The 17,651-nt window shown below is 31.9% G+C and overlaps 1 protein-coding gene across 5 annotated transcripts; it reads left to right on the top strand.

Annotated features, from left to right (window-relative positions):
- The first annotated feature begins 9,581 nt into the window (after window positions 1–9,581).
- On the top strand, window positions 9,582–16,764 carry LOC107927415 (actin-related protein 2/3 complex subunit 2A). Of its 5 annotated transcripts, none has more exons than XR_005906117.1 (11): window positions 9,582–9,955; window positions 10,953–11,019; window positions 11,196–11,403; window positions 12,430–12,599; window positions 12,860–12,937; window positions 13,016–13,148; window positions 13,235–13,326; window positions 15,993–16,030; window positions 16,122–16,178; window positions 16,341–16,412; window positions 16,498–16,664. XR_005906117.1 is itself a non-coding variant. In XM_016858470.2 (10 exons), the coding sequence occupies exons 1-10, from the start codon at window positions 9,894–9,896 to the stop codon at window positions 16,531–16,533; spliced, it is 975 nt and encodes a 324-aa protein (XP_016713959.2). In that variant the 5' UTR covers window positions 9,582–9,893; the 3' UTR covers window positions 16,534–16,764. The 5 variants fall into 5 exon arrangements, 3 of the variants coding, with proteins under 3 accessions (XP_016713959.2, XP_016713955.2, XP_040938620.1); XR_001692437.2 differs by having other exon boundaries at window positions 9,720–9,955; window positions 12,857–12,937; XM_016858470.2 differs by lacking the exon at window positions 15,993–16,030 and having other exon boundaries at window positions 16,498–16,764.
- The last annotated feature ends 887 nt before the right edge of the window (window positions 16,765–17,651 follow it).

Below are 17,651 nucleotides of genomic sequence, written 5' to 3'. Positions count from 1 at the left end.
CGTGTAACACCCCTAACTCATAACCATCGCCGGAATAGGTTAAGAGGCATTACCAGACCTGTAACTCAATTCAAAACATTCCTTTATCAAATTCTATCTCATTTTAGTAACCATCAATCATTCACATTCTAATATATTTAAAAACAATCATATTAAAGCTTTAATCATACATTTAAGACTAATTTGATAATATATAAAAATTTCAGAAACTTAATAAATTTTCAACTTTTCAAAGGTCACACACTCGTGGGAACAGGCCGTGTGCCTCACACGGCTTTAGACACGCTCGTGTGTCTAAGTCGTAGCAAAATAATGCATACATTCTGACTTGTCCACACGGCCACAAGACATGCCGTGTGCCAGGTCGTGTAAAAGTTAAGAAGGTTAGTGACTTGGCCACACGGCCGACCACACGCCCGTGTGCCAGCCCGTGTGCCACACACAACCAATAAACACGCCTGTGTCTAGGCCGTCTCAAAACTGGAGGGTATACTGACTTTAATTCGTAAGATACCCCAAGGAACACACGGCTGTGCAACATAACCGTGTGTCGTACACGGCTGAGACATGCGCCCGTGTCTCTGCCCGTGTGCACAAAAATATGCCATTTGAATAGCCAAATTTGCCACCCTAAAACATAAGCATTTACATTCATATTTGATCACATTTAAGCAATTCAATTGGCAACCAATTCAACCATTTCAATACACATTATAAGCTATATCTAAACTGTAACGCCCCTAACCCGAATCCATCACCAAAACAGAGTTACGGAGCATTACCGGAGTTACCGATTTATTTATCAGATGTTTCATTTCATCTAACGTTCATAGTTGGAACCAATTAAAATCAAACATATTGTCCCTTAAACGTACTTATTTTTTTCTCGACATGTTTTACTTGATTTTATTACTCGTCTCAATATAATTAATTTCCTTGTATCAACGTATCAAAGATAATCACATATTTACATGTCACGATAAATATCATTCTCTTGCCATTTCTTCATAAACATAAATCAGATAATTCATTATATCGTTATTTCATGCATTTAAAAATACAATTCAAGTTACACTAACTTACCTCGTTACTTGTTCATGTTTATAATTTCATTAATTCGATATCTTTTCTTTTTTACGTTCAAGTCTCGTATTCGAGTCATCCAGATCTTTATAAATAAATTTGATCATCGTTTTCATTTATTTCAAGTTCTAATACATTCAATTAATGCTCTAAACAAAATTACCTTTTTGGCCCTAAACTTTTAAATTAATGACGATTTCATCCTTAGGCTCAAAAAAATAAAATTCTTGCAATTTAATCCTTATTTCCAACCGTTATTCTCATACAAATTGATAACAACCCATGAATTCTATAAAATATCAGAATTTTCCATAATTTCAACACTTTTCAATTTAATCCTTAAAACATGTTTTTCCCTGATCTTGAACTAAATTAATAATTTCATTCAATTTTACAATTTTAAATAATAAAATAATCCATTTCATCCAAATTGGTCATTTCTAACATTTTTAGAAAATTACCTATAAAGTTTTACTTTTATTCAATTTAGTCATTGAGCCTAAAACGTGCAAATTAGCCATGCTAGCTGAATATTCATACATATTTTCCTCCTCTTCCTCTCCATTCCACATCCTTAATTTATATGACATGCTACAAGTAACATTATCAATAATTTCACTATTTACTTATATGTATATTCAAAACTGTCCATTTGCGTCATAGTCACTAAATTATTTATATCTTGAGCTACAAAACTCGAAATTAATATCCGATAATTTTCCATGAAACTAGACTTAAGTATCTTCTTACCATAAAATTTTAAGAATTTTTTATTTATCCAATAAGTATAATTTATTCTTTAAAGTCACCCTTATTCTACTGTTTGACAGTTTCGACCCTTCTTTACTAAAAATTAATTGTCTCATTGTACAGGATTCAGATGATGTTCTCATTTGTTTCTATTGAAAATAAACTCATTCAGGGTTTTAAAAATATAACTTTAAGAACCTATTTATTTTTATCCAATTTTTTATGATTTTCCAAAGTCAGAATAGGGGAATCGAAAATCATTCTGACCTTATCTAACTAAATTTATTATATCTCACAATTTACAATTTCGTTGCTTACACCGTTTCTTCTATGAAAACATAGACTCAATAAAATTTAATGTCATATTTTATTCAACTTCTAATTCTATTTCCACAATTTTTGGTGATTTTTCAAATTTACACCACTGTTGCTATCCAAAACTATTTTAGTGCAAGATATTAATTACCATGTTTATAACACCCTTATTTTCTTTCTCTACACTATTTCTCATCACTTTCTCTTATTTTATCTTCACTAACATATCAAGAACATAGGACCATATGTAAGAAAACTTTACATTAACATCAATCCCATGCTTTTTCAATATTATTAAACTTAAAAATATATTGAAATCATGATGTTATTACCTTGTTCTATTGATTTCAATCTTCATCTTAATTTTCTCTCTCTTTCAGCTTTCATTTCTTGAATCCAACTTGATATTCTAACTTCTCATAGTCTCCTTAACATTTTTCTGTCTTGGTAGTTATGGAAATTCTTTTGATTTTTAGGTGAAAATGGTGAATTTTTGGTAGAATGACCAAATTGTAAAGAAATGAAAACATCTTTTATTCTTCTTTTTCTCACGTTGGTTTTGCATGGGAAAGATGATGGAGTGTGTGTATTTTTTTTCCACACACACACATATATAGACTAAATAAAATAAAAAAATAAAAAAATAATAATATATCTTATTAAAATATTAAATAAATAATAATTATCTAATTAAATAATTATAAAATATCACCAAATCATCATTACTTTCTAGATTTCTCTCTCTTCCAATTGACCATTTTGTCCTTTGTGATCTTTTAAAATTCCATTCTTGAGTCATCACTTAATTTGGTAAAATTACAATTTAGTCCCTCATAATTCTTCATCTATTCAATTTGGTCCTAATTCATCAATTTTCCTTAGTTTCTATATCATTTCAACCTTAAAATATTTGCACTATTAGTCCTTCAAATTTTCATATTTACACTTTAATCCCTTAAATTTTGAATATTTACTCTTGGGCCACAAAACTTTTCTCACTTTTACAGTTTAGTCATTTCTTGAATCAATATGTCATAATATACTTCCCAGTGACATAACTCAATTTTCCTCTTCTTGTCACTTTATTTCTTTATTTTACTATATTAAGGATAATATCTTACTGTAGAAATTTTCAGGATGTTACATGAACTTACCATTTACATGTCCATATACCTATATAACAGCATATACAATTCATCCATTTAACATCGATAAATCAAGACTACCTTTGCATAATTTCATTCAAACATTATCATACAAAACATACCATATTCAAACACATAAATACACAACCAAAACATGGTACCAAATAAGCCAAATCACATGGCTTAACTTATATACAATTTCATACTCAAACCATGATTCCAAAACATAACTTTTACTATCAAACTAGCCTATACATGCCATCTTTACATAAGTTCATAAGTTCAAAATACCAAACGAAAATTTGGATAGTGTGACGTGAAACTCCGACTTGTCCAGAACGAGTGAGCTTACGAACCTCTATAAGACATAGAAAAAGAAAGAGAGTAAGCTTTTAAGCTTAGTAAGTCCGTATAATTCAGAATTAAACTTACCATTTAAAGTACTCAAAGCAACAATATCATGCCAACCATTCAATATAAGCATCCTAATCACACAATATCATCTCATGTTAGTCATTTAACGAATACCTAATCCATAACTTGCTCATATAACATCATTTGGGCCGGTTGAATCTATTATAACTTTAAAGGATAATCGAGTGAACAATGTCAAAAATCTGTCAATTCATCATCATACATGCTCTTTCAAGACATGGCCAGTAAGCTCTTCATGAGCTGATAATAGTAAACTCTTCCAAGCTGAAACAATAAGCTTATACGAGCTATGGTGAGTCCGCAACAAACGCAAGAGTTCGACCATTTCAGTAATTCCAGTAACACGTCACTCGTATCCAATGAATTCACATAGTTCAACCAAGGCTCGGTAACAGATTCGATATATCATCGAGGCAATAATTGTAAATATACATTCATATCTCAAATAATTCAATTATATACATTCAATTCAACCATTGTAAGTATAGTAAAGTTCGGTTCTAATTATACGAACTTACCTCGGATTGCTCGGATGAAAACTAGCGTTTACTCATCTACTTTTTGTTTCCCCTGATCTAATTCCGGTATTTGCTTATCTTGATCTATATGATATCAAATTAATTCATTTAATTATCATTCAACTCAATTTAGCCTAAAATATTCATTTTTCGCCAAATTACAAATTTAACCCTAAATTTTTGACTACTTTGCAATTTAGTCCTTTATACACAAAATGACAAATTTATGCAATTTACCCACACCCATGTATAGCCGAATTTCACATAATCACATAACAGCCGATATTTTTCATTTTATTCACATTTTCAACCACAACAATTCTATCTTTTACAAGTTAATCCCTAATTCTCATTTTTGTCAAAAATCACTTTATAAAACTTGTTTAACTATTAACAACCATCAATAATCTAACAAGAACCTTCAAAATACCTAAGTATTCAAAAATGGCATATCTCAAAGTCTATAACAGTTTCAAAAACGAAGGTACGGGCTAGCTAGATTAAGTTGCAACGAGCTCAAAAATATAGAAATCATTAAAAATCGAGCTAAAACCGTACCTTAATCAAGGATTGAAGTTGCCAAAACCATGGAAGCTCAAAAACCCTTATTTTTTTCTCTTTTACAATCGGTTGAAAGATGAAAAAAAAAATGACACCAAATTAAGATTTTGTTTTATTATTAATAACTAAATACATAATTTACCATTATAACATTATAATTAAACTTATTATATCATGAAATTCATGGACATGAATGTCCACTAACTTAAATTAAGGTCAAATAAAATTATAAGGACTTCCATAATAATAAACCATAGTTATTTAATTCCTTTAAATAATAGTATTCAACTTTTACGTTTTACGCGATTTAGTCCTTTTTGCCGAATTAAGCATTTAAACAATAAAATTTCTTTACGAAACTGTCACATATACGAAACTTTCACATATTTTATCAATCATGCTGTAGACCTTACTAAATAATAAAATAAATAATTTTACTTCAAATTTTTGGTCCCAAAACCACTGTTACAATTTGACCTAAAAAACGGGCTATTACAACACGGGCGTGTGATTGGCTGTGTGACACAAGTTAGAGAGTTACATGGGTAAGGACACGGGCTAGAGCATGACTGTGTGTCTCACATCGAATGCCCACACGGCATAAAACACGGGCGTGTGTTCCATGCTCTTAAGAAAAATTTTAAAATTTTGGGAGAAATTTCTTAAGTGTTCGATTTAGTCCCGATTCACTTCTAAAGTATATTTTGTACCTCAAGGGCCCATTTAAGGGACAATATTAATAATTTATGATTGATTCTTAATTTGTATAATAAAGGTAATGAAATATTTGAAATTAGTCTGTAAAGTTCGGTAATGTTTCGTAACCCTATTCCGGCGACGAATAAGGGTTAAGGGTGTTACATAATATCTAGGTGTTTATTATATGATTGAATATTTAATTTATTTATTTATAAAATATTTTATCTGAAATTTTAAGAGTGTTGCAAAAAGGTCTTTATTTGATCTTAGGATGACTTTAAAGCATTTGTATGCTCGTATAAGACCCAAAAAAAATTCATGATATTGTATATTGTATTATTGATTGATTACATAAATTGATGAAGCGCAATGATGTTTTTATTGTGTATTTCTCAGTAGTTGCTCTAGTAATGAATGTGACACTCTGTTGCTCAGACCTTGGCGACTTGGTTGGGTAAGGAGTGTTGCAAAAGGGGTATTCAAAACATGGTAGTTGATGCATTATCTAAAAGAACACAAGAGGTGCATGCTCAATTGCTACAATGTATTGACAGTATTGTTTGGTCAGATATATGGATCAAGGTAATGGGCTCCTGTCTAACTTGCTCTAAGCTCCAACAACTTTGTTTGGGGGTCCAACAACAACTACACTTACATTCGAAATGTTCTTGGGATGGAAAAGCATTAAGGAGGAAGGGCAAGGTTGTGGTTGGAAATTTTGGCAGCCTTAGAAAGAATTTTTTTCAACACTTTTATGGGGGAGTAGCTAGTGGCCATTCTGGAATCCATGCCACCAAGCATAGAATGGTAGGGCTCCTTTATTAGAAGGGTTTCTCTAAGGATATCAAACAGTGGGTCAAGGAGTGTAGCACTTGCCAGAGCTGTAAGTCTGATAATGCAACTCATCTAGGACTTTTACAACCCTTACTAGTACCAGGTCGAGCTTAAGCAATAATCAATTTAGATTTTATTGAGGGCTTGCCAAATTTTAATAGGAGGGATACCATCTTAGTAGTGGTGGACAGGTTGACTAAGTATGGTTATTTTGCCTCTTTAACTCGCCCATTTTCAGCATTGACAGTAGCTTAACCTTACTTGGACCACATTTACAAGTTACATGGTCTACCTAGTATTTTGGTGCTTGGTCGAGACAAGGTACTTGTTAGCAAATTCTGAAAGGAACTTTTCAGGAGACTTGGGACCAACCTTCACATGTCCACAACATACCATCTTGAGAAAGGTGGCCAAACAAAAGTTATTACCTGTTGCTTGGAAAGCTAGTTGAGGTGTATAATAGGAGAGTAACCGCAGGACTGGTCCCTCTAGTTACCCCTTACTAAATGGTGGTACAACATATCCTACCATTCAACTATTAGGACCACACCCTATGAGGTCTTGTATGGGTAGAAGCTACCCCACTATCTACTATATTTGGCTAGCAACTCTCCTATGGACATAGTGGACTATGGCCTTCAATAGAAGGAAGCAGCAAGGAAATTTATTAAGTTTCACTTGAAGAGGGCACAAGATCGAATGAAGTTATTGGTTGACCACAAAAGAATTGATAAGGTGTTCCAAGTTGGGATTTTGTTTATTTGAAGCTTCAAGCCTACCGTTAGCACACCTTGATGAAGCACTCTAATCAGAAACTTTCTCCATGGTATTATGGGCCATATGCAGTGGAGGCTCGGGTGGGACATGTTGCATATAAACTGAAGCTACCAGAAGGCTCCAAAATTCCTTCTACTTTCCATGTGTCTTAGCTTAAGAAAGATGTTGGAAAGGTTCCAATCCTAAGTAAGCTGCCTCTGGTGGGCTCAGATGGAGTATAACTCAAGGAACTAATCCGGATACTAAACAAGAGAATAGTGCGTAAAGGGAGCCAGACAACTACTGAGGTCTTGGTCGAATGGCCGAACACCTTTCCTGAGGATGCAACATGGAAAAATTTACATACATTGCAGCAACAGTTACCACAGTTCGATCCTTGAGGGCAATGATCTTTTTGCATATGGGGGTAATTGATATGGGCTAATCACCAACGAGCAAATCAATTTGAAATTCTGTTATGTTAGTTATGTTTCTGTATTGGTTGTTGATTAGGTCATGTGCCACATTAACAAAGAATCGACGGCGTTAGAGTCGTGGTCTAGAAGAGTTAATGAAAACAAAATACCAAAATTGGATATTTTGAAAGTATAGGTACCGCATTAGAAAAAAATCCCTAAGTATAAAGGCCTTCACGCCATTAACCCTATTTTTATATTTAAAATATAATTATATATTCAAATTAAATTTTACAAATCATTAATATTAATTACTTAAAAATATTTAAAATTTATTTTTTATATATAAAAAATATTAATAATGAGTTTAATAATTTATTTTTTATTCTTACCAAAATATTGTATTATTAATAAGTTTAAACATTATCTAAATGCATATTTTTATTTCACAACATCGTATATAAAATAAATATTTTATTTCTCAAAATAATTTTGAACAACAATACAAAACACTTAATCTTAAATCAAAATTTTCTAATGTAATGAGAAACTAACCCTATGCTAAGCTTGCTCTTTTTACAAAGGAACAAATATTTTTAGGGTATTTATGTCTTTTACATTATAATAAATTTTTTTAAAAAAATTCATACTAATAATGAGAATAATGAAATTTAAACCTAAACTATTATAGCTTTCATTTATCACAACTTTACCATCTTAACTAAATTCATGTTTGATTTTTATTTTAATTTTTGTAAATTTGTTAATCTAGTTTTATTTAATGGTTATTTAACATCAAGGTTAGATACATTCAATATTTAATTTCAAGATAATAGCATATTTGGTATTTAAACTTTGACAAATCTTTTAATGTGGTACTTGAACTTAAAAAAAGTAAGTCAATTTTAATGTCTAAACTTTTAACACTATTTATCAATGTGATACTTAAGACGAATTATGTTAATTTCAAACTTGTCGAGACACTTGATCTAATCATAGGGTGCTGCATATTTTATTTTAAATAATATACCATAGACCTAAGAATAAATAATTAAAAAAAAGGTTTTTTTTTTCATTTTCACCTTTTTATGTTTTTAATGATGAAACTACTTATTTTTTAACTAAAATAAATTTAAAAAATTGAAATTAACTTTATTGTCTTGGAGAAAGCAGAAAATATGTTTCTCTACCACTTAAAAACCATATTGATTTCTTTATTCTTCTTTTAATTTTCTTTAAATTAATCATTCACATTCTTTTCATCTAATTCAAACCTTAATTTCATGAATTTTTAAAAAAGTAAACAACCCTTTTGCAATAAATCAATTTAAATAGTCATTTTAATTTTTTTTTTATTAAGAACATTTCTATCACCTAAGAACATCGCCAATTCTCAAGTACCAAAACCAAATTGGCAACCTCCAATTCCAAGACAACTAAACTTATTCACTCAAACTCACCAATCCATTAGAACACAAAACCCAAAAAATTAACATCACAAAACCATCACAAAGCCCAAAAAATTAACACCACAAATAAAACTCATCAATCCAAGCAGATCAAAACCAAAGCCCATTTCAAGTTTCTGGTTCTTGAGGAAGTGGTAAGGAGAAGCCACAGTCAAAATTCCATGATGATTTAATGACCAGATTTGCAGATCAGGGCTTTAAAAGTTCTAAATATTGTGAAATTTTAACTGTGCTTTTCAACAAAGCTAACCGGAAAATTAGAAAGAAGAGAAAGAAGCGAATCTTTCTGTCAAAATTTAAGCTGGACGGTAGCATAATGGCAACGACGCCTAATTCTCTTCACGGAAGAAGGAAGACAAGAAAAAGAAGAAACAAAACAAACAAACAAACAAAAAAGTTAAATTTTTTAATTTATTTTCTTTAATATTTATAAAATACATTTTAAGGGGTATTTTATTATTTAATTAAATTAAAAAATTAAAGGGATATTTGGATCTTAGGCCCTTGTTCAATAAAAACTTTTTTACATAACTTACACGATTGGGTTACGGGTCCTGGCAAGTAAAAAATTAACATCTTCAGCCAAAGGTACCACATAGATAAACAATGTTAAAGTTCAGTACCAAAATCAATTTTTTCACAATTCAGGTACCAAATTAGAATATTTGCCAAATTTCAGTAGCAAGTATGTGATTATCGCTTTAATTTATTTCTAACTTATTCTTTTAAGAGAAGTATTTTAACGGGTGATTTGATCCTCCGTCCGGAAAAAGCCTCTTTCAAAGTAAAAACACTGCAATAGAAGCAACAGATCCCGGCTCTAAACGATAATTGGCACCAAAAGAAAGGAGCCGGAGAGATAGTTCGAATTTGGTCTTGTTTATCCTTTTCGATCGACGGAGAAAGAAATCGATGATACTTTTACAGTCCCATTCACGATTCCTTCTCCAGACTTTGCTGAATCGAATACAGAAGTACTTTTTCCTTCGTTTTCTTTTCTTTTTTCATTTCATTTCTTTTAATCCGATAAATATAAGCTTTTATTATTTGATTTGATTTCTTTTATTTTACTTCTTTAATTACATCTTAGTTCTTGTATATATTTGATGTTTGAAAGACATGTTGGGAATTCGAGCAGAGTCAGGTCAAGGATTCCAACTACATTTCTAATTCATAGATTTGTTTTTTCATTCTTTACAACCTTCTCTATCAGTTTGATGGTTCCTCTTCCTCATCAATCTTCCATTGTTGCTTGCAGTGCGTTGCTCGTCTCATTTTTTTTTTTAACTAGTACTGTTACTTTTAAATACCTGACCTCCTACCCTACGCTTTGGTATGCCAGAGATGTATCATCTCCAGTGACGATACTATCATCAAATATAGCCCTTCTTTAAAATGTTGTAGCTTAAGTTTTCCTAGAATTAGTGTTTTTCTTTTTTAAGTTTATATGTATTAATAGTAATTAACATGAAATATACAAACTCCCATTCAAAACTATAATAAATATCTAAATTAGAGTAATATGTGTACAAGATCAGTATACAGGATTGTTAACTTTTAGACTAACAATAGATCATCAAGAACAATTGGATAGGGTTAGAACTTTCAAATGCGTTTAAGCTCTAGGGTTTTTTTGTGTTTTACGGTTTAGTAATATGCAGTTTTTCTAGATTCCACTTCTCACAACCCTCAAGCCCCTAAAGAAAGTAGTGTTAACATTCTCTACTTTATATGTTAGAGGTGTGGACCAAGTTGGAACTATGCCTACTCTTTTATGCCAAGCATGCTGTCCATGTTGTGCTGTGCTTTAATATTTGTATTTCAATTATACATCCTGGTGTTGAGTGTGCAAACATTCTTATTTATTTAGGGTGTAAAAAATGAATAAATTTCAAGCTACCTGGACCTTTTCTGCTTATTGTTTACACTTTCTTTCTCAGCTTGCTGATTTCTCTCATGTCGCTTTTGCAGTCTTGAAAAGTGTATTGAACTAGACCATCACTGGGTTGAGTTTGATGATGTTCGTTACCATGTTCAGGTGATTTAGAAGCTTTTTCGTTGTTACACCTATGTAAAAGAAATTGAGTGATTGTATTATGAATTATTCATGCTCATGTATTTCGTTTTGCTCTTTTGGGCTCTCTGAACTTATAGTTAAGGTACGAAAGCCACTGTAATTATATTATGCTCATGTAATTTGCAAATGGTATGCAGGTGTCAATGAAGAATCCCCATATTCTACTGCTTTCATTATCATTACCTACCCCACCTCTGGAAACTGTTTTCGTTGGTGGACTTCCATTTGGAGCCATAGAAGCTATTAAAGCATCTTATGGTGTAATTGTGCAAATTCTTGATCCTCCAAGGGATGGCTTCAATCTGACATTGAAACTGAATTTGTCCAAACTTCCTCAAGATGAAGGTGAACAAGTTCATTTTCTTAGGTCATTATGAGCTTGCACAGTTATATGACAAAGTATTGGCATCAGCATGTTGAAAATTCCTGTTCTTGATTAAAAATGACTTAAGGAACTAGTATTTGGAGTACATTAATGCGTCTAAGGTTCTTTATTATTTGATAAGAGTACATTAATGCGTCTAAGGTTCTTTATTATTTGATAAGATATTTTCTTAATTTTTCTGTGCTTAATTCTCTTGGTTTTAAGCTTGGATTTTAGTAAGTACTGTTATACCTGTAGTTGAAAGGTAGAAGATTCCTTGGTGAGAACTCATAGCTATAAGTATATATATGAACACACAACTCTTTTCCAGAACACAATAGTAGCGTTAGATTAAGAGATCAATCATATTTTGTAGCATGCTTCTACTAAGTAGCTTCCATGTCAAATAGGATGGTTCTCTGATAGTTTCAGATGCATATGCAACGTAAATCATACCCGTATAAGAAAGGGTGCTTGTCATAGAAAATAATGATAATCTGACCAGTGACCAAGGGGGTCAGTGTTATAACAAATAGAATCAGCTTACTGCATTTAAAGTGTGCTCCAAAAACTGAAATTGTGTAGTGTTCTCTTATTGCTTGCACTGGCTGGGCTTATTGCCCCATCTAGTTTAGGAACAAGACAGCGGTTACAAATGAATAGCTAAAGTTGAACAAGACAGTAGTTAAAAATGAATTACAAGCATTACTAGATTAAATTTTGAGTTATTTTATTTTATTATTATTTAAAAAAATATATATTTGGGCCTTTCTGTTACAAAAGGAAAGGATGGGTGTATGCCGTTCAATTTGTGGCTGGGGGAGGATAACAGAAAGTGATCTCTATCTATTATTTAGCTTGTTTTGTGGTTAATTAGGATTGAGGGCTTAAATATCCATCTTGGCTGACTTTCACTGGAAAACTCTAATGAGTTTAGCTTATACTTGTTTACTTGGTCTGCGTCATTCTTGTTCTTGTGTGACAGTTTCAACTTTTATATCCTGCAGATCAGCGACATACTCTTTTGGTAAAGATTGCATCTGTTAGAGAAGTGGTATTAGGGGCCCCTTTAAGAGTAATCCTAAAACACCTTGCTTCAAGGACTGTTGCTCCTGATATAGATCAGTTTGTTGCCCTTGTGCATCGGCCAAATGAGTCCTTCTTCCTTGTTCCTCAGGTATTGTTTCAAGTGACTAGCCTGATTTAAGTTTTAATGATGGACATAAATTTGTAAGTTCATGTTATATTTCATTCTCTTATTATCTATCCTGCAGTTTAGATTTATTTGTTATGCTTCAGATGTTCTGTCTCTCTCTTTTCTTTTATACAATTAATTGTTTGATTGTTATGGGTTGAAGGTGCAAATGTGTCTACCTTATGTATGAGTGACTACGGATGCATTCTTGTTTAACTGGGTAGAAAATTATAATTTAGCAGGCAGAGAAGGTGACTGTGGTGTTTCCAATGAGATTCAAGGACTCAATAGACACTGTTTTGGCAACCTCCTTTCTCCAGGTACGGTAAGAGGGTGCAACTATTGTATGCAGATCTTATGGTTATTTTTCTTGTTTCCCTCTCAAATTCATCTTTCAGGAATTCATGGAGTCAAGGCGTACAGCTGGGCTGAGTAATGCACCTCCGTGTTTGTGGTCTAAAACTCCACCGCTGGAACTGAAGGGAGTAACTGATGATGAATTATCAGCAAATGCAGGCTTTGTAACTTTTGGTAATATCAGAAGATTAGAGTTTTGTTTTTTCCACTTGTAGTTCTGTTGCCAATATGACAAACTCTGTTATTTGTAATAAATGCAGTTATTTTACCACGCCATGTGGAAGGCAGAAAATTGGACCGTACTGTGTGGAATTTATCAACATTTCATGCATATGTGAATTATCATGTTAAGGTTAGTTTTATTTTGTTTAACTTTCTTTGTTCCATTAGCGCTTTGAAATTTGAGAAACAATTAAGTCAAGAGCCTAATTGTTATATTTATGACTGAGAAGTTCATTTAATAGTCATTAGTCTGGGTTCTAAATTGACTTTGAAAAATTAATGTTAGTTACTTCTTATAAATAGAAGAATGTAACATTCATTTTTATTTGTATTCTTTTACTCGTACAGTTAACCCTCTCTATAACAGCTCCATTTGTTTGCCCAGATTTTGTCTGTTATAGAGTGGTGGCTGTTGAGATAATCATCGTAAGATTACCATAGAATTCATATCGTGAATTTCCATCAAATAAAGAAAGTGAGAATTATGTTCAAAAAAGAAAGAAAGTAGGAATCAAATCAACAAAATTAAAAGATGTATAACAAGTGCATGTCTTATTGCTTTTATGCATCTTTTATTTTACATTCTTTCACATGATTAATTATAAAGTTCATAAATCTAACAAGTTAAATTAATCAATACGAGTTATCAAATTAAATTAATTAATTTATCATGAGTTACTAAATTCAAGTAATCAATCTATAAGTTTATTATATGCCAAATTTATAGTAGAATATTTAATTAGGGAACTTAATAGTTTCTTGAGTTGATATCTTTAATTCCACTCATTGAATATTTTCTTCATTTAATAAAAAATGATTAATAGATTTCTTCGCGTGAAGTTTAATTATTTTATTGAAATAATATTTTAGTTACGATCATTTTCATTTAATAAATGATAAATAATAGTTTTTTATATGAAATAACTAGAAATTTACTTAAAAGTTTAGACCATATGCTGTTATAAAGGACTTATTAACAAAGAACGTACCACATAACTATGGATGTTGCTGTTATAAGTGAAAAGCTGTTATAGAGTTTTAAAATAAAACATAAAAAATCGGTTCTTTTAGGAACTTGGATGTTATAGCGAAATGTTGTTATAACAGGCTGTTGTTATAGAGAGGGCTGACTGTATATGTTTTTGTACTTTGTTATTGTCAAAAGGATATATTATAGAGTGAATGAATGATACATCCAAAGATCATTTATGTTCCATCCAAACCACCGTTATCTTCTATTGGCATTTTTTCTTTACCAATATTTAATTTGGCGAATAATATTGTCTTAGATGCAAAGGTATCACCTCTTTAGTACCTTGACAAATAGAAAGGTGATCAATCATGTGTTTATTTGTTCCCTTGTTGATTGATTTGAGTGTCTGCTATAGCTGCTAGTAAACCAGTTGGATGAAGCAGTTGGGTGGTGAGGTTGCAAATATTTTTAGGTTGATATGGCTATTTGCATTTCCGAAAGCAGTAGATTTTGGAAGAATTTAAGGGGTTGCCTCTCTGCATAGGGAACCTTGGTGGTGAAGGAAGTACTATAAGGTTACATAGGCGTAGAAATGAAGAAATCTGGACAAGTACAAAGTACAACATTGGAAAGAGAGAGGTTAAGAAGACAGTTGACATGCTGTATGAAATTCTTTTTAGGGATTTTGTGTGCAATTGAACAAGGAGGGAGAATGATATATGTGTGTGTATGTTTAAAAAGGTGAGAGAAAAGAAGACACATGTTCAAATAGGTTGCAGTTAAATATGAGAGTTGAGAAAAGTGCTTGTTCCTGAGAAGGCTGTTAAAGACAGAAAATTGTTTCAAAAAGTTGTCTGATAACAAATTATTGGTGCAATTTAAAAGAAAATAGAAATCATACTTTTTGGTGGATTCAACTTAATACTTATAATGTAACAGTTGCTTGGCTAACTGCTATGTTTGTACCAGTTCTAATCCTGTGTAAGGGACTCGTCAAGGTACAACTGATTATGTTGCTATAGTTATAGGTTGATACCAATGATCAATTTCAAACTCATATTTGCACTGGTAATAGGTGAATTTGCTGAAGATGTGCTTTCTGCTGATGAAATAGCACCTGTTGGATGAGAAACTCAAGAACTGTATGGTTTTTTGCTCTTGGTCTAAACCGACTTATGAATGTAAATTTTAGTACAAGCAGCAGTAGAGATGGAGTTTTAGAGAGAATATGAAGTGAGCAACTTGAGTGTCTTCACTCAGTTGTCCAAAAAGAAAGGAGAGTACATAATGATGTCAATCATGGGATTTAAGGAGGATGTCTGATATGATGCAGTCTTTAGAGAGGTTATTCCTGGCACACAATTTAACTGATATTAAAATAAATACTCATAAGATCAGCAAATTTGTAGAGGACATGGTGTTAGGCAACTGATATCAGTATAAGCACAAATTAAGTAGGATGTATGGCATGCAAGGAAATAAAGTGTAGAAAGGATTGCATGAAGGAAAAGATTGAACTCATGCCTATCGAGAACTAATTTGGAGTATATTTTTCCTATTCAGAAGATATAACTTAATAGAACATACCAAGTCAAGAGAAGGGCGGAAAGAGTGAAAAGGGTAGGACTCTGTTTTAATGAAACTACTAATAGTGTGGTTTTCAATGCCCGAAAAGAAAAAGGGAACGTGACTTTAAAAAGGATAATAGTATAATATAATCACCAATTTCTTTTTGTAATCTGTTATGGCTTTTTCTTATATTTCAAATTGCATGGTAACTATCTACACTACCTGGTTATATCATTTTAATGTTTTATTAACAGGAGTCAAAAGGAGCATCATGCATTTGTGCATTTTTAAGGTACTGGCATAGTAGTCTTTTACTTCAGCATGCTGCATGATTAGGCACTTGTGTGATATTTGATTTATATGATTGCCATTCTGTTCCTCAGTGCTCAGAAGGGTTTATGCACAGCCGGATGCGGCGGCGTGTGGAGTCACTTATTCAGGTAGTATCATCTTTTACTTGATAATGATTGCGTCAATAGCATGTGCAGTTTGATGGTGGTTCCATAAGATCCATTTTGCTGCTAGCTTTCTTGCTAATATGTTTTGAGAATTTTGCCTTTGACAGCATTACTGTTGGTTTGAATGTATATTTTTTCATGCAGGCTCTGAATTGTGCCAAACCAGACCAGGAGAAGACCAAGAAAACACCACAAACAAGATCTTTCAAACGTCTGGTATGTGATGTAAATGCTAAAGTAGATATTTAACAAGATGGAATTGGCTGATGCTAAATAAGAAAAGAAATACGTTTGGTTGCAGAATCTCAAGGACAGTCGAACCAATTCAAGTTCATAAATGTGCTAGCTGTTGATATGCCCTTGTCGTTCGTACCACCAAGAATAGAAGTAGGTGGACTGCCTTCTTGAGTGAAAAATAGGATGACAGTGGATGGTATGAAATTATTCTATCCGATTTTTTTTTTTTTTGTGAATGTGGATACTAACTTTTGAATAGGAATCCTTGAATGTTTGAGTTCGCTTTGGTTTATTTCGGATAACATTTGATATATGAATTCTCTTTTACTTATATGGATACTCAAATCCATTATCTGCTTACATTATTCGAAGTTTTTCCTAATTCAAATTTAGATGAAATAATTTGGGGTGTGGAATTCGATTTCCAATATTTAATCTACTGCAGTCTTTAATAGGAAAATAAATGTTGAAGGATAGGGTAAATATTGGGTCAATGAGCCTGTCTAACAAATGATTAAAAAGAAACAATATCATAACTTTATCTGATAACAACTAAATTCCGAACAATGAGGGAAAGAAGATTTTCTTCATACGGTTGAATGAAAGATTTTAATCCAATCTATTACAACCAATAAATCGACAACCTTTGACATATTATCATTTAACCTAAAACTACATCCACTTATACTAACACAAAATTAAGACTTTTTGATCTATTTATTCTGACACACAACACTACTCCTTGGTGCACTCAATCCTTGTCATGTTCCCAATTTTCTGGTACTGTTTCGTGACTCATTACACTGAAATTTTGACACCAATCAGGAGAGTCTTAAAGTAATTGTAATGAGTTGTGGTCGGATATTTATGAAGATCGTGGATGTGAAAATGTGAAAAAGGATTAAATTAAAAATTTTAAAAAGTGTGATGACCAAAGTGTAAAATGACCAATTAGAGAAATAGTGGAGTGTTAATGATTTATTGATATGAAGACGACATGGAAAATGTATTTCTATCGAGAGAAGCAAGTTAAGACTAAATTAAATAAAATAAAAATTACAGAGATTAAATTATAAATTCTTCATTTTTGGCCAAAAAGGATTAAAATGTAAAATTTGGATAGCATTATGGACCCCTGTGGTGTTATGTGAAGTTATAATGTGTTAAATATCACATTTAGTAATTATAAAGTGAAGTGACATGTGAAAGGGACTAAAA

The sequence above is a fragment of the Gossypium hirsutum genome, chromosome A12, assembly GCF_007990345.1.
Source record: "Gossypium hirsutum isolate 1008001.06 chromosome A12, Gossypium_hirsutum_v2.1, whole genome shotgun sequence".
NCBI lineage: Eukaryota > Viridiplantae > Streptophyta > Magnoliopsida > Malvales > Malvaceae > Gossypium > Gossypium hirsutum.
This window is presented reverse-complemented; position numbering and strand designations above follow the sequence as displayed.